This window comes from Pelecanus crispus, chromosome 3, assembly GCF_030463565.1.
Source record: "Pelecanus crispus isolate bPelCri1 chromosome 3, bPelCri1.pri, whole genome shotgun sequence".
Taxonomy (NCBI): Eukaryota; Metazoa; Chordata; class Aves; order Pelecaniformes; family Pelecanidae; genus Pelecanus; species Pelecanus crispus.
This window is the reverse complement of record NC_134645.1, coordinates 13,759,049-13,783,411: the sequence shown is the minus strand read 5'-3', so window position 1 is coordinate 13,783,411 and position 24,363 is coordinate 13,759,049. Positions and strand designations below refer to the sequence as shown.

Sequence of the window (24,363 nt, the reverse complement as noted above, 5' to 3'; positions counted from 1 at the left end):
ACGCTCCTCAGCTCTTCCGCTGGTAAAAGAATGACTTGTTTTCTTCTGAGTATTTTTCACTACCGTAGGGAAGTGCGTCACTGCCATGTGAGGTGAGCAGGTGCTGTAGTCTGCTAGAGAGGTAGAGGACTGATATGTAAGACAGCTTTTCGCCAGATGTATTCTTAATACTTTTCAAGGGACCATTTGAAATGCTTAAGGCCTGATTTCACAGATAATGCAATTTTATTTCACACTCAGTTCTGAAAATGAATTCTGAGGTTTTCAGCTTGGGTGTGAGAAAATGAGGAAAAAACAGTGCATGATTGTAAGCAACTGGTTTAAGTGACTTGCCTAGTATTACATCAGTCTGAGGAGAAAGAAAGCAGCACCATCGCTTTTAAACACTTTGCACGTGTGTGTGCATGTGTGTGTGCACACTGATTCTGTATACCCAGAACAGTGGTAATAAACACTTGAAAACTTTGTGTCAGGACATGCAAAAGAGGACCTGAGATTTTATGGATCACGTACTTGAACTGACTATAGTTGGGTTGCCCCTGGCATGGGAGCATTTAAGAATCATGTTTTTCAGTTGCAATCAAAGGAATTAAAACCTTTTTTCAGAAGTACTGACTAGGCAGAGGTAAACTTCTCTAAGTTTACTTAGAGAAGTAAACTTGGAGTTACTTGGAGTCTGATGCTTTAAGAAACAATATCACAATATTTGTGATCCTTTTGAAAGTGCTGGTGATAGTGCAAGGCTTGGCAATTCTGCTAGGTAAGGCAATGATTTTAGGTGCTTACTGGTCAGTGGATCTGACCTCTACCACAGGCTGTTTATTCATCCAAGCGCACAACAATTTAGGTATTCAAGCCACTGTCAAACATGTTGAGCAGTCATAGTTTGTCTTGACAATAACTAGTGTATTGTGTGCTTCGTCCTTCTGTTTTTTGGCTTCAGAAGTCTTGTAATGAGTACCCAAATGTAGGGGTCTGTAAACTGCTGGTGGATTGAAAAGAGTAGCAAGCATCAAGGAGCTGTAAGTGCTGTCCATCCTAGAGGAGAGCATGGATAAATCCAAATCAAAATAATAAAAAATAAGAACTGAGGAAAATTTTCCAGTTCAGTTTGTCCAGGTATGTTGGTGTTTTCACTATCCCTTTGCAGCTGACGTAGTGGTAACTTCCAGCAAGAGGGTGGTCAGAGCACTAATTTCTTAAGCTGTTGAGACTAAATTAAAAAAAAATGAACAAAGAACCTGCACATTCATGCCTCAGCTGTAGATAATGAACACCAGTGTAACCTTCCTTCATATTACTACATGCCAGACTTCACATTCAACCTGCATGCTATGTGCTACATGTAACTGTGATTCCACTGACTGTCAGTGGGCTCCTGAGTTTTTGGTAAAAGGGAATGAGTCAAAATGATTAATGTGGGAAAGCCACACTAATCAGTGATGTTGGAAGGGAGGCCTTATGCCTTGAACATACAAACTTCAGCAATGCAAAGCTTCCCAAGAGCTGTTGCCCTACCCTCCCAAGTCAAGACCCCATCCTTGGTCAGAACAGGTGAGTTTTGACTGAGCAAGAACTGCAGAATGAAACCATGCAGCAGCAGAGCCTCCCTCACCGCCAATGTATGCTTACATGAGCCACTGAGGCACCTTTACTGGTAGGGCTCAGGAGTTCATGATCATAGAATCATAGAATCGTTTAGGTTGCAAAAGACCTTTAAGATCATCAAGTCCAACCATTAGCCTAACACTACCAAGCCCACCACTAAACCAGTAAAGGGTAGAGTAATAATTAATGTCATGTTTCCTGGCTTGGGGGCTGGATTATTTTTTAATGAAAGTAAAACTAGAATAGAATCATTAAGGTTGGAAAGGACCTCTAAGATCATCCTCCCATCCTGTCTTGCCAGCATCTCCCTGTGGCATGTTTTCTGCATCGTTTTGTGGCAGAGAAGCTGTGCAGAGCTCTCCATTTATACTGATCTAGCCCTGTGGCAAAATTACTTTTCCTTCAGAATGGCATTTTCTTGGTTTCAGTCCTTTATTGAGGCTTCTGCAGTTGCATGCCCTCAGCTGCAACAGCTTGTGTCAGCAGCACACACAACACGCCAGAGGGGGAGAACCATGGCTAATAGCCCTGATGTTGATGTGTTGAGAAATATGCTGACATTTTCCCCACAACCTGCATGTCTATTTACAATTCTCCTCAAGCTCCAGGAAGGTCCCTGGCATTGGTTTCTATCAAATGTGCATGTGAAAACATGCAACCTGGGGGTGAGACATAATGACATCAGAGAACTGACCACTGTAGGAGAACCTTTAGGGAAGCAAAAAGTATAAATGGGGGGTTGGGGGGGAGGGGGAAAGACTAGGCAAGAGCCAGCTTAAGGCTATTAAACAGAAAGTTATGGAAGTGGCTTCTGACTCAGAAGATCCTTAAACTGCTGACGGCTGGAAACTGGAAAGTATACCTGGGAACACTCACTCTGTGCATTCCATTTTTTACGTGTTGCTATATGCACCCACTGCTGCCAGCTTTCCAATGTAGGAAGCTTTGGTACCTTTGATCTGACCCATTTTTATGTCACCTCTTGTTGACTCAACCGAAAAGGGTAGATCAGATCTTAATGTAATATCACCCCAACACACTCAGCAGAGTAACGTGTGATGGCTAAAGGACTAGTTTCACCTCACATTTGAAAGTTGTATCCAGACCATTTTTAGGTATCACCTTCTTGTTAACATCCCACTATGAACATCATTACTGGATCAACTCATGCTAATTATTTTTCCCTTATGGCCAAGCGAACTAAAACCTTTTCCCATTTTTATTCTAGCTGTTACTTGCATTCCCATGGTATCTAAATACACTGATCTTAGCACTGGAAGTGTAATGCATTAGCATGGTAAGAAACATTCCTCACTACGATGAGCTAATAGCTTAATGTAGTATAAATTACAGTAAAGGATGTAAGAAAGACAAGGCAGAAAAGGAAGAGGAGAGAAAATTGTACTGGTAACAACATGTACTTCCAATCTATGTGCATAATTAGGTGGTTTAAATTTATACCAGGTTTGGGGATTTTTCTTCATGTCATTGTTCTGCTCTTTATGTAATTATGTGGTTGTACTTGACTGCCTGGTGGTAAGTAAATAACACTAATTGCTTTTCTTATTGGAGGGTAGTGGACTGAAACCATGACTTCTGTTTATCAGCTCCAGGTAATAAAAATTGTTTGAAAAGAACTATTTCAGGCAGTATTAGCACCTTTCATCTCTCTCTCACACACAGAAGAAGCAGGTCTGACAAGCAACGTAACAGTGAAATCCTTCTGCTGAGTCAGATGCTCAGTTTCAAACTTACATAACTGGGATGTATTTCCATATTCCCTCCCTCCTTTCGTTTGCACGAAGTACAGACAGAATGACTGCTCCAGTGCTGCTCACAGTAGCTTAGTGCGGAAGCCTCAATGTCACAACTTAAATATGAAAAATATCTTAACATCTCCACTGTGGAATAATTAAATACTGCATTAAGTCAGCACAGCAGGGTCTGCTACCAAGTGACATTGGAGTCCATATGCTGCACAGAAGCATGCTGAAACTTTTCTGTTTCTTGGAACACTCAGTAAATAAGAATTTGGTCAAACAGGAAGTCATTTCCTCATTTTCAGGAAAGTAATTTTAAATATAGGGGGGAAAGAAAACTTAATTATTGCAGAAAATCTAATTATTGCAGCATTTCAGTGCCATTTTCTGACTATAACTCTGGCATGTTCTGTGATTTCTCAGGCTGTTATTTTTTGCAACAGTATGGTGTAAATGTCTGCTAAAATCCCAGAGCTCTAGCACGTAAAACTAATTTACTAGAAACTTCATCTGGCAAGTAAGCATTTATGTCCATAGCAAAAATATGAGTAGTGTATTTAGAAATAAGCCTAAGAGCCAAGAAAATGAAGTTTAATGTTCACAGATGGCATGTTCTCATTGACTATTTGAACCTGCAACAGATGTATGTACAGATTCAGCCCTGTGGACTGTATGCTCTCAAAGTTGTAATGAATTTTTGTTAAAAATGAAAAAAAGGTACAAGTATAAGAAATACTGAATTAAGAAACAAAGACCAAAGAGAAAACAAGAAGGTGAGAAACCGGGCAAATTAAGTTAAATCAAATGTAGGCGTTTGCAGATAAGATGATTAGATGAGCTACCTGAGAGATGCAGATTCAAATCATGTCAGGCAGAATGGGAAACTGAACCTCCTCCCACTTCTTGGAGGAGTGCCTTTACCACTGGGTTTCAGGATAACAGAAAATGTTTAAACAGCAAACCATTTGCTTTCTTTTCTAGCTTACAAGTACTATTTCAGGTTGAACAATGCATTTTGTTTGATACAAGTGTGGGGTTTTGTTCCCCCCCCCCCCCAAAACAGGAAGAATAACATTTATTTTGGCTGTCTTCTGAATTACTTCCCTCACTCTTATTTGGCTGCTCGACTGAAAAAGCGATTACTCGCACCATCCTATACCCATTCTCCATTGACCTACTTCCAGCAGGGTTCCACTCCATGTCCACCTGGTTTTGGCAGCCACAGCAGCAGAAACTAATTCCACTAGAAAGTCCTGCAAGCCACTTATATAACACTGAAAGTCTTCTTTCTGTGCCTGCATCCATGAGGAAGCCTTCTCCTGGACAAACTGGCATGATACAGATTGGATAGGTGGGCTGCAAGATGGGTAGAAAATTGGCTAACAGGCTGCACACACAGGGTGGTGATTGATGTTTTTTACTCAGGCTGGCAACCTGTCACAAGTGGGGTTCCCCAGGGATTGACATGGCTTCACGCTGTTCATCTTCACAAATGATCTGGATGATGGGATTGAAAGTGCCAAGTTTGCTGATGACACTAAACTGGGTGCTGAGGTAGACACATGAGAAGGGAGGGCTATCATACGTAGAGACCTGGACAGGCTGGAAGAGTGGGCTAGGAAGAACAGTATAAAGTTTAACAAAGACAAGTGCAAAGTCCTGCATGTGGGATGACACAAAGAAAGAGCCCAGTACAGGTTGGGAACTGTGTGGCTGGGGAGCAGCCTTGCTGAAAGGGACCTGGGTGTCCTGGTGGACAAAAAGCTGAACATGAATCAGCAGTGCACTGCTGCAGCAATGAAGGCAAATCAGATCCTGGGCTGCATCTACAGGGGTATTACTAGCAGCGATAGGGACATGATCATCCCACTCTATTCAGCACTTGTCAGACTGCACCTGGAGTACTGTGTCCAGTTCTGGTCCCCACATTTCAAGAAAAACATGGACAGACTGGAGAGGGTCCAAAGGAGGGCCACAAAGATGATCAAACGGCATGGCAACCTGCCCTATGAGGACAGACTGAAGGAATTAGGTTTTATCTCCCTGGAGGAAAGAAGGGGGGGCGGGGCTCGCCACACTATTCCAGTACTTAAAGAGTGGCTAGAAAGAGGATGGAGGCTCTCTCTTCACAAGGAGCCACATGGAGAAGACAAGGGGCAACATGATTTTTTTTAAAGTGAGAACAACCAATCACTGTAACCCAGGGATGTGGTAGAGTCCCCATCGCAGGAGGTTTTCAAGATGTGACTGGAGATGGTGCTAGATAATCTCATCTGGGCTCCCTCCCACGAAAGGTTGGACCAGATGATCTTTCCAGCTCCCTTCCAGCCTGGTCTGTTTGATGGTTCTGTGATTCTATGCAGACAGGTATGGGCTCCAAGAGCCACCTTCAGCAACAGCTCTCTGAAGAAGGAACCCTGAGCAGATCCACCTACTGTTTGCATTGCCAGCAAACAGACTTGCATGCAATGCAGTGCAGTCCTAGGAGCATACATTGGCACTGTTAGAAACGGTGGTGCCAGTTAACAGAGCCCTGGGGGGGCGGGGGGAGGGCCCACAGACAACTGTCCAGGCAGCTCTCCATGCCCACCGAGCTCGCAGGGAGCGTATTTAGTGCGGTAGCGTTTCTCCCCCGATGAACACCGGACCCCGTCGGCCCACGTGCACGAGCACACGAGTTCCTCTTCGTGGGCCAGGGGCTAAGGGCTAGGTGTGGAGCTAACGGCTGTGCGTGAGGAGGTGCCTCGGGAGAGGCCTCCTGGCTCTCCGAGGGCTCTGTGACCTTGGCTACTCGCGGCTGCAGCGCGGCGCGCCGGGGCGCTCACAGCTGGGAGAGGGGACACACCGGCCGCGCCGCCGGCCCGCCCGCTCCCCGCGGCCCACAGCGCCGGGGCCCGCACCTCGGCGCCCCCCGCCGCCTTTATCAGCCAGCGGCGCCTGGAAGCAGACAAAGGCGGTGGGGGTTGCGGGGGGCGGCGGCTGGCGAGGAAAAGGCTCCGAGGTCGAGGGCGCCGGACCGGGCCCTCCGGGGCCCTTGGCGCGCCCCCCCCCGCCGCCGGCCGTTGCGCCGTCCGGCCGCCTATGCCCGCCGCCTTCCCCTTCCCGAGCCCTCAGACATCAAAGAGCGAGGGAGGGGAGAGAGGGAGGGAGGGAGGGGGCGGTGCCGAGGCAGCCTCGCGACGCCGTGACGGGCACGCCCGCCGGCCAGTCGCCGCGCCGGCGGCGCCCGATGGGCATGCCTGCTGGCCCATCGCCGCGGCGTCTTCGCCCCCTCCCCGACTCGGAGCCAATCGTGGCGTCGGTGACCGGCGGGGAGGCGTGACCCACTCCCGGCGCGGGGAGGGGTGTGTGCGGGGGCACGGAGCGCAGAGCATCTTTTGGCTTCGTCGCCGCCGCCACGCTCTGTCCCCGCTCCCTCGTCGTCTCTTCCCGCCGGTAGCCGGGCCGTTCCTTCCCTCTCGCGGCCATGTCGTCGCCGTCATCTGGAGAGCGGTACGAGGAGGAGGAGGAAGAGGAGGAGGATGGCGCCTACGAGAGCCAGGCCAAGCGGCTGAAGCCCAGCGCCACTGCCGAGGAAGGCGAGATCGAGTACAGCGGCGCGGAGGAGAGCGAGAGCCGGCGGGACAAGCCCCCCGCGCCGCGCGGAGGGGGCTTCTCGGGCGGGGTGAGGGACGCGGTGGCCGCCGGGGTGGGGGCGCCTTCCGTCAGGATGCCGGCGGGGGGAGGGGGCCTGCGAGCCGCCCGCCCCACCCCCCTCCCGCGAGGCGAGGCTCGTGACACTCCCCCTCCTCTGCCTCCCCGGCGGGGGGGGGCGAGGGGCGGGCGCCCCGGCAATGCGGCCTTCCCGAGGCTGGAGCCCGCTGGCCCTCTCCCCCGGGCATGGAGGCGCTTCCGGTGGTGGTGCGCTTGTCCCCCTCCGTGGTCGGGAAAGGCGGGGAGGCAACCAGGCTGGGTCCTGTCCTCTCCCTGCTCCCCGTGGCCGGCGTGCTGAGGGTGCGCGGCTAATTGTTTCTCACCGTAGTTGTCTGGGGAAGGGCACTGAGCGTGGTCTGTGAGACATACGTGATTTGGATTTTGCAGTTCTGAGACTGTCTCTGTTCCGTGGGCAGCTTGTTGCCTTTTGGGATATTGCCATTGCAAGTTTTCTGCTTGCCCTGTTGCTGAGTGTAACTATAGAAACGTAGAGCGGGGGAAGAAAGCGAGGCAGAGGGTTTCTTTCATCTTTCTGTCTTAACTTTGTGTCTGGCAGCATACGGCGGTAAGGCTGATCATAAATGTTTGCCTTTTTAAATTCACTTTTATTTCTGCTTTCTCCCTCCCCCACGAACAATGCTAATAAGCATGCTGATTGACTAAATTTTTTGCTACATACCTTTTATTTTTCATGAATTTGTATATAAGTATCAAGATAGTCCTTGACCCATAAATTTGAGCTAACAGTACTTTTGTGTCTGCTGTTTGATTTCTTAGCTGATTGTCCAGCTGATAGTAACCATTTTTCTTCTTGATGGCTCTTTCTGTTTCTTGAAGAAGCAAGATCAAGAAAACTGATTTAGTGGCAGACCTTGAAATTTAGAATACCTGTTTCATGATTTGCTAAAATAATTTGCTTAGCACTTAGTTAATGAGAGAACATATGCTGTTACCATCTCTCTTGTCAGTTAAACCCTCTTGATGGAGAGGGTACCTGCTAAATTAGTACAAAAGTTCCCCAATAAACTGTAACAACAATACATCTCTGGAGAGAACTATTTTAATTCTATAGTTTCTTATGACAGAGCATGATTTCTGTTGTAGTCAAGGCTTAGCAAAGTGCTCTGTCTTAAAGGCCAGTTCTGAATGAAACGTATATGCTTGCTTAAGTTATCTTGAAATTTTGTTATGTAGGAGAGTTGGATATCATGCAGTGTTTCAAGTAGGAACAAGGTACTGCTCTTGCCTTTTCTCTTTTCTGCAGTATTTTATGAAATCAGCTGGTTCTTACTTTTTTCTTTTTTTCCTTCATTCTGCGTTCTGGCTTTAATTGTCTTCATGTTGACCTCAGCATCTCAGTTCATCCCAGTTAATGTGCAGGACACACTGCACTGCCCCTTTAGGTAATATGAGCATGGAGTATGTCTGTAACTTTACATTTTGGATTTCAAGAATGGCATGTGCTGAGTCTCATGAGTAAAGAAACTGAAACAAATGTGTAGCAAGTTGAGAACATGAGGATTTTTAGGCAGCTGCTTGTGTCAGTTGCAGTGTGCCTCAAGGAGGAGCATGGTCACTGATGATTTATTGGCAAAGCTGTATTCACAGGCCCACTATTGGAGGGGCCCAAGTTGCCTTGATAATAGAGATCAAACTAGTTTCTTAGTAAGCTATAACATCAAGTTTATATGTGAAAAATGAACAACCGAGCACTTTTGCTAGTAATGTTATGTGGGGCTTTTAATAGCAAAATGCCAGCATCTATTCATTAGAGTCAGTTAATGTGGATTTTAGGTTTTTTTCTCTAATAGATTAAAAAAATGTGCAGGAAACTTACTTATTCTGTGACACATCTTACTCATTTCTTTCCAGGGAGATGTTCTTAGCTCATAAAAGTTGTATGTGGTTCAGCGCAAAGACATTTAAGACAAAGGCAGGCTGACAGGAGGGAAGAAGTGTAAGTATCCTGGGCTGCTCAGAGGAGGGCAGAAAAAGAATAAGTGAAGATGAAGTAGGAGGAACTGTAGGGAATGGGGAATTAGAAGGAGAAATGGGAAAATGGATGACTAGTGTAAAAAGAGTGGTAAGAGTCTGGTAGCTTCACTGTGGGGTTGTTTTTTTTTCTTTCCTAACATGCATCCTAGAATATTGGTGAACTGTACACTCTCATGGATTATATGCTCTCTTTGTATAAAAGCTGTTTTGTGATAGGACCCTGCTAGTGGGTTGGTGGGGTCTCCCTGCTGGGCTATATTTATTATTCTGGCGTTTTCCTGTTCCTGTGGGATTGTTTCATTGGGTTGAATAAGCCCTTCATGCCTCTAAATTGGGTTTGGGTTTTTTTTTGGTTGGTTGGGTTTTTTTTAAGTGGGTGTGTAGAAGTCTGTATGCGAGATCCAGATGGGGAAAACCAAAATTTATTTTGCTCTTCTTCCTCTGTTTCCCACTCATGTGGACACTCCTCATAGCCCAGAGGTGTACCCTCTTCCTCATGGCTTATCTCAAGGCTGAGCATGCAGAGCTGGAACAGACCAGAATGTTGACTGGGGGAGGAGTAGGAAGTGGTCTTGCAGAAGTATTCTGTGGGGGAGAGTATGATTTGGAAGAATGACTTTTACGGAGGCAGTGTTGAATGGTGGTGAAGCCTTGGCAGAGGAGTCAGAATTGTGGTGTGGCAGAGGGTCAGGACACTGGGAGAATGTAGGTTAAGAACTGCAGTTGAGGGTGTTCAGAGGGCTTTTCAGCTCCACCCCTTCTCCCTCCCTTAAATTTCAGTTTAATTGATTTATACAACCTGTATTTTCTGTAGCATCCACCTGCCTCACTGTCTCTGACATACCTATTCTTAAATATTTCTATGAAGTGAGGAAGATCTATTATCCCCGTTCTTACAGCTGGGGAAGTGAGATGTGGTGTCTAGATACAAAAACATAACTACAAGCTAACGCAAGCTAAGATAGGGATGTGAACTTGCAGCTTTTCAGCTACTCTACTGTAACTTCTGATGTGTTCTTGCTTTGCAGTAAATGGAAAGCAGCTCACTTTGCAACTCAGTTGCTTTGTGTCTATCACAGGCAGTTGTGGTAACAGTAGGTAGATGGCAGTGAGTTCAGATCTTGACCTGTTTTGCAGTGACTTGTTCATATATCTGTACTTAAATGAAGTACATCGTAGAAATTGGTTATGGAGTAAGTGTAAATCATCCTCCCTGTTTTGTCCTCCATCAAAAAAAGTAACTGTTACCTTCCGGCTAGTTCTTCTTCCAGCACCTCAGGTTGATCTCCTGATGATGCTGTGTGTTGTGTGGGGTTTTGTTTTGGGGTGCTGGCTGTTTGGATTTTTTTTTTTTTTTAAAGGGATATTCAGATTGTGCTGAGAGGAGAGAAGGAGCAGAGCAGAGAGGAAAATAGAATAGAATAGAGTATTTCAGTTGGAAGGGACCTACAATGATCATCTAGTCCAACTGCCTGACCACTTCAGGGCGGATTCAGAATTAGCAGAAGGGGCCAGACTGCAGGTATTCTGTTCTGTAGTGGTTGTAATCATTGGAAGAACACAGTGGTAGAGAGTGCTAGGAAGAGGTATGCATTAAACAAGAGAAACCAAACGCCAAACTCAACATCCAAAACAAAACTTTAATTGCTAGGTAGCCTTCCAGAAGATGGGGTGTGATTAACCTTAACCCCCTTCTCCTGCCTTAGCCCCCCCAGCCCCCCAAACCAACCAACCAACAACAACAAAAAAACAAAGCCAGGATATACAAAACTGGTATATTCTTCTACTGCCGTGGAACCTTAACTTTGTCTTCTTTGCTTGGTTCTTCTGAGACACTACCTTACTTCACTGTGTACTGGAAATACTGTTGTCACTGCAAAGCTACAGGAATTCCAGGTGACACAGAGAGAGGTGTCTCCTGTACCTCTATAGGGAAGAGACAGAACTGCTCAAGTCAGGCAGGCGTGATCAGTGGGGATGATGTATGACAGGGCAAACAGCTTTAAGTAATGCCATCATCATGTAGTACAGCTAACAGTTGAAGAGCATGCACAAAATGCTGCATATCTGCTTATGAAAGCCTTTCCTCATTGGACCATCCCCAGCGGGCAGAGCTGAGATTATTTGGGATTGTGCTGTGTACCTTCACCTTGCCTTTATAGTGTGGTAATTTTAGCCACCTTGACATCCTGCAAGGCAGTGGGATGCAGATCAGTCCATAGTTAGGCATTAATGACGTTTTGCGCACTTACATACCCAATAAGCAACCTTTTGGGGCTTTCCCTCCCAGTTCTGTCATATTTATAAAAGCAATTTCAGAGCATTTAAGAGGGATGCAGCGAGAGGAGAAAGTTGAGAGCGAATAAGATAATCTGAATAGTGAGAAATAAAATAACAGTATATTTAGGTGCCTGGGGAAGAGAATATGAAGGAGGAGTGCCATCCTTTTGCAGTAAGGAGGAAAAGAGAGATGGAGGAGGTAAGCAGAGAAATGGTAAAGGAGCAGATGGTCCAAAAAAGGTAGTACAAACTGATAGAACTAAGGTGAATATACTGACTGGAAAGTGTCTGGAGAAGGGGTAACTGACACATTTATGTACAAACAGTTGGTGAAAAATAATCTGGAATTGATGAGCAAGAGATATATGGGTACAGCAGTAACATTAGCTAATCTGTTCTCCTGGCTTTGGTGGAGCGCAAGTGTCGTGTTGGGAGTTTTGCATAGGGCTTTTGTGTCATTGTGGAGTTGGAGTTACTGAAAGACTCCTTTGTAAGCAGAGAAATACTAGTGGTGGTTAATCTGTAAGTGAGCAGATGCTTTGATGTAACCTTTGTCTGTGTGCCAACTGTAGCATGTGTAGTTTTTAGGATATAGTGACTGCGAAATCTTGGTCAAAATCCTATATTTTTCATCTCTGGGAAGAAACTATGGGAGCAGTTGGATGAGTTGTATGTGTTCTGGCCTTAGCTATGGAGATGCTTTACACTTACAGACACGTTTGATTTTTCATGTGGTCTAGTGGTTTTATTTCTCCTTTAGAGGAAATCAAGGATCATTCTAGATTTGCTTGATACTGCAGCTTGGTAGCTGCAAAACTTGTTTGATGATACGTATGTCTGCCCTTTGTGAAGACTTTTTTGCGCTCAAACATATGCCTGTGGCACATGTTCATGTCTTTCACCAATATGCTCTGTGAATGTTAGTTTGCGGCTTCCTGGCTCAGGACTGACTTATGCTCAGTTCTTGCGCTGCTGTTTACTGCTGCTGGTTAGAAACTATTTTGAGTAAAGCAGAGGCCCTCTGATTTGGCTGTTTACAACCTCGGTAGTTTTATCTATATAAATTGGTTTCTGCAGTGCTATGTAGGTAAGTCCTTAATTTCATGGCAAGTGACTGAGATTTCACTGTTTTGTGGGTTTTTTTGGTTTTTGGTTTTTTTTTTTTTTAATTCCACACTTCTTGAGTGCAAGTTACTACAATGGCAGTGTTACAACTTTTGGTTCTTGCTAAATCTCGTACTATACGACACCCTACTAAAGCATGCTTTCTATATCGTCTTACGGGAGAAGGAAATTTGCCTTGGAAAGCCAAGTGTTCCTTTAAAAAAGAAAGCAAAATTTCTATTTGCTGATGGTTCTGAGAATAATTCCAGTTGCAGAAATGCAGACACCTGTGTATGTGCATATAACTCATGTATAATGGATTTGAAGATGCAAGTATAAAAGTCTTAATTTTTGAGAAAGTTTGTACTACTAGAAAGATTTATATCTTCAGCAGGCAAGCTTAAATGGACTGCTAATAAATTAAAATACATGCATGACAAAGAAACATGAACTGAAACTATAACAGAAGATTGAACGGGGAAGGGGAGGGAGAGAGAAATACCATTCTGTAATCAGCCACTCTCTGAAAAGCTTGACTTGATGTATTGGGGGTGCTGATTAAGTAAGGTAGCTCTTTGTAGCGAGTCTTTGCTTTTTGAGAAAATCATTGCTTGTATTTGCCATCTGATTAGACAGAAATATTTTTAGGTGAGATTTCTTGAGTGCATTAATGAAAAGAAAACAAAAGAAAAGAAAATACATACCCCTAGCATTAACTGGGGTAATAATAACACAGTAACAAGTATGCAGGGCAATGAATAATTGATTTAATAACTTCTGATTGTTCTGTAGACTGTAAATAAAGTAAAGGTGCCTGCTATCTTAACAGCTTAGAGTACTAGACTTTGCAGGAAAAACTGGTAATTGTTAGTTTTCTTTTGAAGGTTTCCTTAGGTGCTTCTTTCAGCTTTGAAAAGTGTGTATGTGGGTAATGAACATATAAGCTGAAAATAAAAACCTCTGTGTAGTTCTGTTCCTTCTGCAATTGCCTAAGTATTTGCAGTTCGAAGTATTAACCTTTTATGACTACTTAGATCGCTGCTACTGCTGTAGATCTCAGCTGATTAATTCAGTCTGTATGGTGTCTTATGTAAATATAACTAGTGGTGTTTTCCCACAATTGTCATAGCCCTTATTCAAAGAAACATGTTGCCACTTAAAATGCTTTCGTACTTTAGATTAATAAAATGTAAGCTAAGCAGATTGTTCTGATGTCTGACGCAGTCTGAAGTGCTGGCTTTTGGTCCAAACAGAATGGTCAAATCTTTGATTTAAAGAAAAAATACATAATTGTTTTGGGAGAGCTGTGTATGGAACACAGGAATTAAACACACAAGACTCAATTTCTAGTTTTCTGGAATGTGTTATTTTCCTTGAATCTGTAGTTCAAACAGATAGGGAAGAGAGGAATGTAGCAGTAGTAGCGATCGTTGTGGTTACTTAATTACTGGAGCTGAATGCTCCTTTGTGCTACAAATGGAAGTCTCTTCTAGTTCCAGAAGATGCTATACTACTTCTTACAAAAAAAAAAGAAAAATCAACAATACTTGATCTGTCAGATCAAACACATTGATGTGGTTGTTAAATTTGAATACATTGACTTCACACTGATGTTACACGTATGAAATTTGGGTGCTGGGAGTTACAGTATGTTTTAGTGTGGCCTTTATTATCTCTAATCTTTCTTTGATTATCTCTCATTGGCTTACAACGTTTCATTCTTTTTTTTTTTTTTTTTTACCCCCATGTCTTGGAGTATATAAGGTAAATTTCAGCCCTACTTCAGGCTTTGCATGGAAAGATGAGCTGATCCCAACCTTAATTCTTCAGTCACACAGAACTGAGACTGTCTGAAGTCATAGCAGTAGCTCTGAAAAATGTTCATAGTGGCAATTCTGTGTGCTAACATGGCTGAATCTGTAAATGGTAGTCAACCTTGGGGCAAAAAGAGAGAGCATGCCCATATGTACAGAAATTGTGAGTTTTTAAAAACATGTATGAAGAGTGTTCATAATTAGAAGGGAGGTTGGGTTCATTTCAGGTATAGTACGGAGCTGTCATTTTCTTGCATTGTGGGGCACAGCTCTGCGTACATTAGAAAAATAATTTTCATTCGGTTTATTGATGGCCCATGTTTGTTCTTGCTTTTTTATCCCTCCAGCCTGTCTTAAACAAATATTGGCATAAACAAACAGGAAGAGTGTTGGAAATATTTTAGCTATTGTGCATGTCCAAGTATTTTTTTTAATGTGTTTAATGAATAGGGTAGAAGACCTCCTACAATTCAACCAAGTGTTAAATATGCTTTTTTTATATATTAGAAAAATCTTGCCTGTGCAGACACATTAATTAAAATGCATTTTAAGTAGACTTCAGCAACTGAACTTGGCAATCTGTTTGGAAAGAAAAATTAAATTATCTGAAATATGCTTGGATTGTACATTTAGATGGCTGGTTCTGCACCCAGTGTAGCGTCTGCCGAAGATTTAATTTTAGTTAATGATAGCAGTATTCCTTGTTCTGTGTTGAATTCTAAAATGTCATTTTGTTGCTAGGATGCCGGGGGAAGTCATCACAAAGTCTCTGTTTCTCCTGTCGTCCATGTCCGAGGGCTGTGTGAATCAGTTGTGGAAGCAGATCTTGTGGAAGCTCTTGAAAAGTTTGGAACCATATGGTATGTCAAGCAGTATAAAGTCATGTCTCTGGACAAGTTGGGAGCATTATTTAAAAGTCTCTTGGACCTCTTTAAATACGTTATGATAGCCATTTGAAATCCAGAACTTAGTTAATAGTAAAGCATAAAGATTTTCTAGCTGTGTGAAGATTCCTTGTTTTTGTGCATGGCAAGTCTGGTCAAGCAGAGTTACACTGTCTGCATGCCCTAGTGTCTGCTATGAGACTTCAGTAGAACAGCTAGTCATGGCCTTAATATGAGCTAAACTGAACTGCAGAACAGCATGAGGGTGGTTGTCTTGATATAAGTGAATATACCAAAAATAAGGATGGGCCACAGAGCAGACGATGCTTTTTCCTATGGTTTTGTATGGGAGGAGTGCTTGTGATATGGTAGGACCTTCAGAATGAGATGGTTATTCAGAGAAAGCCCCTTTAAAGGTCATACAGCCTAAAGATTCCTCATCTGTGAACACAATAGTAAGGGTGAATGGGTAGAGCCAGCTTATTCTGAGTTTTGAGTGCTGCTTTTTGGAAACATGCATTTCTTTTCAAGTAAATGCATGTATTGAAGTCAAATAGGGTTTTGTAAATAGTACAATAATATTTTTCACTGCCTTAGTATTCAAATAATTGAATTATACTTGTACCAGTATCTTAAAATAAATAAATAAAATTAATTGAACACAAGCTTGTTCAGGAATATAAATAGGTACATTTTAGCCTGAGAGTTTTACTTTTCAAAAACTTAATCAGCTGACAAAGCTTCTTGAGTTTGTCTGTGTCTCAATTTGGTTAATTACAATACTTTTGTTTATTTCCTCTAAGGTAGTCTTGTGTCAAAAATAGTATTTTACATTTCTTGGCAACAGCAGAGATGTTTAATGTATCAGCTTTGAATGTGTTTTATAATTTGCATTTACTTTGATCCTTTACCTCATAAATGGCTGTAGCAAGTTTGGGGGTTTTTTTTAATATTAATTGTAGTTCCAGTAAGTTAGTAAACAATTAACTGTTGTATTGGTTTAATGTTTTTATGCATTAAACTTTTTCAGGAAAACAAGTACTTATTACTTACCTTACAGCTGCATTTCTTTGTTTTGTGCAAATGCTTTAGAAATGTGTTGCCCAGGTTTGGGAAGCGTGAGCATGGGGACCTACCTTCATTTTATGTCCTTGTTAGGAATTGTTTAGAAAAAACGTATCATATATGACAGTTACTGGACTTTGGAGTTGCTTTGAGTAAGCATATAAGAAAACCTACTGTAATGTTTCTCTTGCCAGCTATGTCATGATGATGCCATTTAAGCGCCAGGCTCTGGTGGAGTTTGAAAATGTAGAAAGTGCAAAGAAATGTGTAACGTTTGCAGCAGATGAACCTGTGTACATTGCTGGACAGCAAGCCTTTTTCAACTACTCAACAAGTAAGAGGATTACTCGGCCAGGGAACACTGATGACCCATCTGGTGGAAATAAAGTTCTCCTGTTGTCAATTCAGAATCCTCTCTACCCAATTACAGTGGTATGTTTCTTCTTTCTTTCTTTCTTTCTTTCTTTCTTTCTTTCTTTCTTTCTTTCTTTCTTTCTTTTTAAATAAAATATTGAAAGGCAGGAAGCAGCAATCTCTGTTACATTATTTCCATCGTGTACTATTTGTTAAAATTGTACACTGATAATTTGAGTCAGGAATTAAATTCACCTACCAAAGCTTTATACCATCTTCATATAAGTAACATGCACGTTCTGGAAGAAAGGGTTTTCATGATGATTCAGTCTCATTGTACAGATATTTTGCAATGCACTTGCAGACTTCAGTGGTCAGGATTTTGAAATGTTTAAGTTGCTACATGCTTCTGAAATATTTCTAAATGTGTTGCCATAACATCAGGAATGTCATTTAGCTTTTAGGCTCTGAGTGGTGTATGTTTAAATAGCAAGTATTTTTCCAGTAGGAGGGTTTATTTTATTGCAGTCCTTCATTCTTCAGTATTTCCTTTGTGGAAAGTTGAAACCTTCATCTGTTGATGATCAGCTCCAGTTTGATGGAACCTTCCTCACTTTTATTTGGGCTGATACATTTTACTTTTCAGTATTTCAAGTCATACCATATATACAGTTGCATCCTAATTTATTGCCCTCTATTTATGGCACGAGTGTATGTTTTTTGAATGATACAGATATTTTTTTGCTAGTATTTAAGAATGCATGTTTTATTATGCATTGAATGCGTACATTTTTTATAGAGATTTTATAGTACCTGTTGAAATGCACAGAAATAGTTCAGGAAAAAATTTTAAAAGTCTGCTTTAAGCGGACTCGTAATACTGTGATATGAGCATAAGTTACTTGCTCTTAGCGAAATATATAGGATAGTATGGATCAGTCAAAGTGTTTGGGTTGTGTGGAACCATATAACTTAATGCAAGTATTAAGTTTTGTTTAATGTGCCATATATTATGTTAGCAAATTGATTGAAGCTTAGTATTCCTGAAATTACTTCAAGCAGTCCGTTCCATATCATGCTTTTTGCTTCACTGTATTGTGAATATTGATAGGTTTTTGCCTGTTGATTCATTAGTGGATGATGAATTTCCTTTCTTCTGTCAGTTTTCTTTATAGAGAAGCATGGCAAGCTCTGAGTTGCTTGTTCATCAGTGTTCAAAAATATACCTTCTTTGAGCTGTGTGAACAAATGCAACTGACTAAGTTGAAGTATTCTTTGCATGTGACTATAATACAAATTTTGGAAACCATGTTTCATTCATGCATTTTAAATGTGGCTTGCATAAGCAGCTGAGTTGAACGTAGATGCTTGAGGGAACTGGTAGCAGAAGCATTGTTCCTGGGCTAGGAGAGTTTCGTGGAAATTCTGAGGATGAAGCCTCTAGCACAGTAGCTCCTTTTTGAAAACAAACACCACCCCCCCCCCCCCCCCCTTACTGCTGCCCCCAACTGTTTGTCTAGAGTATACCAATGAGCACTAGAAGCAGACAGATTTCCAAAATTACTTGCAAGCATCAGAGCTCATTGAAGATCGTGTAAGACTAGTAGAGTCATAACAACTGTGGAGAGCAATTGTATCCATAACAGCTGGGAATGTGATGAGAAAAATAAAAATTTTGCACTTGGCCAACAGGTTGAAGAAATGGTTAACTTAAGAATGCCTCAGGCAAAGTCTGCATTATTTTAAAAAAAACCAAACAAGCCAACCAAACAAACAAACAAAAAAACCCCCACAAAAACCACAAAGCCCAACACCACCTCTTCCTCTTCACCACTTTTCTCTCCTTAAATTTGAACTACAGTTAGATGAAATAGGTGGAAAATTGCAACCAGTTTTAAGTGGCAAGTCTGAATAACTGCAATAAACTGTTCCATAGTTCTTAAGAGCTTTTCTTTCAAAACAAGATACAGTTTTTGCAGAGAAATTGTTCTGCTCAAGGGCATCTTGTGGAAGAAGCTAAATTGTACTAAAATTTTGCTGCAGCTTATTTCCTCCATTACAGTTGTGACCTGCTTCTTTCCTAGCAGATTTTTTTTTTTAGAGGTGGTGTGGCAGTGAAAGGCAAGAGAGGCAAGTTAACTGTATTTCACTCCTAATTGCTTTCCACCCTTTTGTGATGGGGGGTTGGTGTTTTGAAAAAGTTTTGCCTAAGGTGTCATATATAGGTCTTTGAAGTTCTGTTTCCCAGTTTCCTTATCTGTGGGCAGAACTTTGTCAGGGATTTGTCTGTAAGAACAGACAAATATGTCTGTTCAAACAGACCTCAAAGTGACCCCTGCTGTTGCGGTGGTTATCGTCTGTTCAGCTATACCTCTGCTGTTGCTTCTTAGTTCTCACCTTCTAAACCTTCTGTACATGCATGAGGAAGGTGTGGTATGCCTTGGCAATTTAAATGTTTTAAAGTTAACTATCAACTTCTGAGATTAGGTTGCGGCACCTCCTTTTTTTATTATATTCTAGTATGTATATAATGCTAGTTTTAATTTTTTATTTAAAATATACCACGTAACTGTATTTTGTGAATCGATTGATTTGGAATGTAAAGTAGCTGAATTAAAAAAAAAAAATCAACCTCTGTGTGTGCCTGCTGGCTAATGACACTGACGGCATTTTGAGTAGAGCTTACATTTTCATAGAATCATAGAATGCTTTGGGTTGGAAGGGACCTTTAGATGTGATCTAGCCCAACCCCCCTGCAGTGAGCAGGGACAGCTTTAACCAGATCAGGTTGCTCAGAGCCCCATCCAACCTGACCTTGAATGTTTCTAGGGATGGGGCCTCCACTACCTCTCTGGGCAACCTGTTCCACTGCTTCACCACCCTCACTGTAAAAAATTTCTTCCTTATGTCTAGTCTAAATCTATTCTTCTTTAGTTTAAAACCATTACTCCTTGTCCTGTCACAACAGGCCTTGCTAAAAAGATTGCCCCCATCCTTCCTATCGGCCCCCTTTAAGTACTGAAAGGCCACAATAAGGTCTCCTCGCAGCCTTCTCTTCTCCAGGCTGAACAACCCCAACTCTCTCGGCCTGTCCTCGTAGGAGAGGTGCTCCAGCCCTCGGATCATTTTTGTGGCCCTCCTCTGGACCTGCTCCCAGCATGTCCATGTCCTTCTTGTGCTGAGGGCTCCAGAGCTGGACACAGTACTCCAGGTGAGGTCTCACCAGAGCAGAGTAGAGGGGCAGAATCACCTCCCTTGACCTGCTGGCCACGCTTCTTCTGATGCAGCCCAGGATTCGGTTGGCTTTCTGGGCTGCAAGTGCACATTGTTGGCTCATGTCCAGCTTTTCATCCCCCGGTACCCCCAAGTCCTTCTCCGCAGGGCTGCTCTCAATCCCTTCATCCCCCAGCCTGTATTGATATCGGGGGTTGCCCCATCCCAGGTGCAGGACCTTGCACGTGGCCTTGTTGAACCTCATGAGGTTCACACAGGCCCACCTCTCCAGCTTGTCCAGGTCCCTTTGGACGACATCTCGTCCTTCTGGCGTGTCAACCGCACCACTCAGCTTGGTGTTGTCTGCAAACTTGCTGAGGGTGCACTCAATCCCACTGTCTATGTCATCGATGAAGATGTTAAAGAGCACAGGTCCCAGTACGGACCCCTGAGGGACTCCACTTGTCACCAGTCTCCATGTGGACAGCGAGCTGTTGACCACTACCCTCTGGATGCGACCATCCAGCCAATTCCTTATCTACCAAACAGTCCACCCATCAAACCCATATCTCCCCCATTTAGAGAGAAGGATGTTGTGGGGGACTGTGTCGAAGGCTTTACAGAAGTCCAAATAGATGACATCCATTGCTTTTCCCGTGTCCACTGATGCAGTCACTCCTTCATAGAAAGCCACTAGGTTGGTCAGGCAGGACTTGCCCTTGGTGAAGCCGTGCTGGCTGTCTCGAATCACCCCTCTGTCTTCCATGTGCTTGAGCATACCTTCTGGGAGGATCTGTTCCATGATCTTCCCAGGCACAGAGGTGAGGCTGACAGGTCGGTAGTTCCCAGGGTCCTCCTTTCTTCCCTTTTTAAAAATGGGCACAACAGTCCCCTTCTTCCAGTCACCAGGGTCTTCACCTGACTGCCATGACTTTTCAAATATCATGGAGAGTGGCTTGGCAACAACATCAGCCAGTTCCCTCAGGACTCTGGGATGCATCTCATCAGGTCCCATAGACTTGTGTACATTTAGGTTCCTCAGGTGGTCTCGAACCTGATCTTCCCTTACAGTGGGAGGGGCTTTATCCGCCTGGTCCCCATCTTTTGGTCCATCGACTTGGGAGGGGTGAGGGGAGAGGTTGCCGGTGAAGACTGAGGCAAAGAAGTTGTTGAGTACCTCCACTTTCTCCTCGTCTGTTGATACTAGGTTGCCATTCTTGTTCATTGGGGGGTGCGCTTTCTTTAACCTTCCTTTTCTGGTTGACATACCTGTAGAAGCCCTTCTTGTTATTCTTTACATCCCTTGCCAAATTCAGCTCCAGCTGCGCCTTGGCCTTCCTGACCCCCTCCCTACACAACTGGGTAGCTTCCCTGTACTCTTCCCAGGACACCTGTCCCTGCTTCCACTGCCTGTGCAGGTTTGCAGGTGTATTGGCACTCTAAGCAGCACTGCAGCCTCAACAGGAGTCAGTGTCTAGCCCAGGCTTTAAAAGCAGCCTCATCTTGTTGTGCTCTTGCATAACAGTGAGATGGAAATCGCACTGTGTTTATACAGACCCAAATGATAGGAGTCCGTTTGAGCAAACGCTTGCACATGAAAGCTTCAGCTGGCTACAGAGCTTCATTTCCAGGAGCAGAAGAAAACCACTTAGCAATTTAATCCTTTGAAGGCTTCAATCACCCTGATAAGGGAAGACAGGACAGGATGGGGGGGAAGGCACCCATTCACGCCTGTGAGACTGCCACCTTACTTACTCTTTAGTCTGACCAGCATGTCTTGACTTAGCCATGCTGCTCTCTTCCCTTCCTTGCCTGATTTCTTACACTTGGGGACTGAGAGCTCTTGTGCTCTATGGAAGGTGTCCTTAAAGGTCTGCCAGCTCTGTTCTGTTCTGCTGTCCCTGAGGACCGTTTCCCAGGGGGTCCTTCTGACTAACTCCTGGAAAGACAACTTTTTTTTTTTTAAAATAAGTGGCTGTGAAGAAATTTAAGTTTTCAGGACCCTTTTCCCCCAAACAACAGGAGATGGAGGGCAGCTCTTTGTGCCATTGAGTGTGTATAGAAAATATACCTATAAATGATCTCATAAATCTTATTTTTTAGGGGTTCAGGCTACTTGAATCTTTTCTAAAAAAGTCTGTCCATCTTCTGAAAATCTTAAGGTTGACAATCTCCTCTGCTTGCTTCATTTAGCTATGCAAAACACTCACTGGAGTGTTTGAAACAAGGCCCCTGAGCATGGACAATGGTTTTGGTTCATTGTGGTTTTTTTGTTTGGTTGGTTTTTTAGTAGCAATATGTCCATATATTAAAGCTTATGGTACTTTATATAAGCCAGGAATTACACCACTGCAGCTGTAGCCAGTAATAAGACATCCTCTTTTTCTAGTTTCTTGTTTGGAGGGGTGGTATGTGGGGGTCTGTTTGTTTTGTTCTTAAGAAATCCAGCATGCCCCCCACACCTTTGCATCCCAATTGCTCCAGTATTCCGGAGAACATAGTAATAAATATTGTACCTACTTCCTTTCCTCCTTCTCCCTCTTGTCTCCCAAATAAACCTGAGGATGTACACTAAGATCTTGGAATGAGCATTTTGGAAGTATTTGGTTTAGATACAAAGAAAGGAAGGGAAAAATAGATTGTGGTAGAGTGTTTCACTGAGATGTCAGTGCCTTTGCCTGCTAGGTTTAGCTATGAAACTCGCTGTCTAGTAAAGCTTATGTGCTTTCAGCTGTTTGAACATGATCTAACAGGTGAATTGTTTCAAGACATCACAGTTCCTGTTTGTTCAGGTTCTCAAGCCTGAGTCTTTGGAATTCTGAGTATGGGTGTAAAATCACTCTAAAACAAACTTATTTTTCTTGGCCACATTCATGCTGGAGACTAGTTTCTGGTACCGTGATGTTTGAATTGTTATGTGCAATCAACTGTTGTTTGAGATACTAGCACCACATCATAAGCCTGGAGTGATGTGCAGTAAGGCGAGCTTTTCTCCTTACTGTTTGGTTCCCCTGCAGCACTGAAGATGGTCTTGAGTTTTATTGGTTCCTTGTATAGACAAATACTGGTGAAAGCAGAGTGTTAACAATGAGTTTGTGTGAATCCAGTGTTTCCTGTCAGAAGTTTTCTCTGCCTTAAGTGGAGAAGCACAGCAACCACTTGCAGTGTCTTTGATTCAGGTGAATAAGATTGAAATTCTCCTTTTGATAAGCTACCTAAGCTTACAACTTAGACTACCCCTGGTTACTTTTCTGAAAATGAACATGACTAATTAAAAAACCCCTCAGCTGCTAGATTCTTATGAAATTAAATGTGTTATAATGACAGTGTCACTTTGTCTCTCTTTGGTTAAGCTACTGCAGTGCATGCTTAAAAGGAAGCACAGCTTGAGACATGGATGCAGTTACTGGTTTTAACACAGTTGAAGATACTTGTTAAATTAATGTTTGCATGAGCATTTCTTATAAGAAGTTTTTTCCTGTTTTTCAGATTTGACTGCCTGTACTATATTAATCCATAAAAATTATAATCACAAATGTATAAATTGTATAGGGGAAAATTATAAATGAAAAGTTAACAAGCTGCTGCTTTGTTATTTGGCATTTAAATGCCAATGCAAGAAAATGTTCTGTGGACCTAAAGTGTTTGAAATTTCACACCTGACTAAAATATTTTTTTCTTCTTCCTTAGGATGTCTTGTATACTGTGTGCAACCCTGTTGGAAAAGTTCAGCGCATTGTTATATTCAAGAGAAATGGAATACAAGCTATGGTTGAATATCCTTTTGGAGTGTGATTTTTTTTTTTTTTTTTTTTTTTCTGTAGGTTCTTGACTGCAGATGGGATTTAACATGAGAATGTTAGAAAAACACTGTGTAATTTTGAGGCCAAATTATTTTTTAATTTCTATTTAAGACACGGTAATTTCTAATTTCTATATGTCTATGAAACAAAATAGCACTTACACATTTCATAGGAAAATGACATTGTCAACAATGGTCTTGATAACCACGTTTATAGGTGGCCATAAGGCTAATAATTGCAGACGTGAAATATGTCATAGATTTGACAATGCATTATACACAAAAGTTCCATGGCTTCTGCCTTTGTTGATACTCAGGAAATGGGTAAGGGATTGCAGAGATGCAGTTTGACTTCTTCAGACTCTTCTAAAATAGTTCTAATATATACTGCTAATCTTACTATTCTGGCTTTAATTAAGCATGAGACCAACTTAGGCCTCCTTGACCTGTTTATTGTGTGTGAGGAAATTGCTTGCTCTGTTATCCTACTGTTTACTGTATTTGTAGCATTAAGTTGTACATGGGATGAATGTTCAGAGTTGTTAATGTGTTACAGTGGTTTGCAAAGTCCAAAGTCTGATATGATTACTCCTTAGTTAATAAAACTCTGATAGCCCTCTTCCTAGAGACTGATTACCCTCCATTTCTGAGCTGTTACCTGGACAAAATTGTATCAAAATCTCAGAAATTCTTTTGCGATTTAAGATGCTACTGACATGGCTCTTTATTAGTGGGTCTATTCTGTAACATATGACTTAATCAGTGGCTGCATTGATGATTTGCCAGGCAAA

At 42.6% G+C, this 24,363-nt stretch overlaps 1 protein-coding gene across 1 annotated transcript in view; it reads left to right on the top strand.

Annotated features, from left to right (window-relative positions):
• Positions 1-6,834: 6,834 nt before the first annotated feature.
• HNRNPLL (heterogeneous nuclear ribonucleoprotein L like) overlaps positions 6,835-24,363 on the top strand; it is a 28,958-nt gene continuing 11,429 nt past the window's right edge. The window contains exons 1-4 of the mRNA XM_075707537.1: positions 6,835-7,032; positions 14,996-15,114; positions 16,398-16,635; positions 23,461-23,546. Coding sequence (XP_075563652.1) covers positions 6,835-7,032; positions 14,996-15,114; positions 16,398-16,635; positions 23,461-23,546 — 641 coding nt within the window. The remainder of the gene's footprint in view (positions 7,033-14,995; positions 15,115-16,397; positions 16,636-23,460; positions 23,547-24,363) is intronic.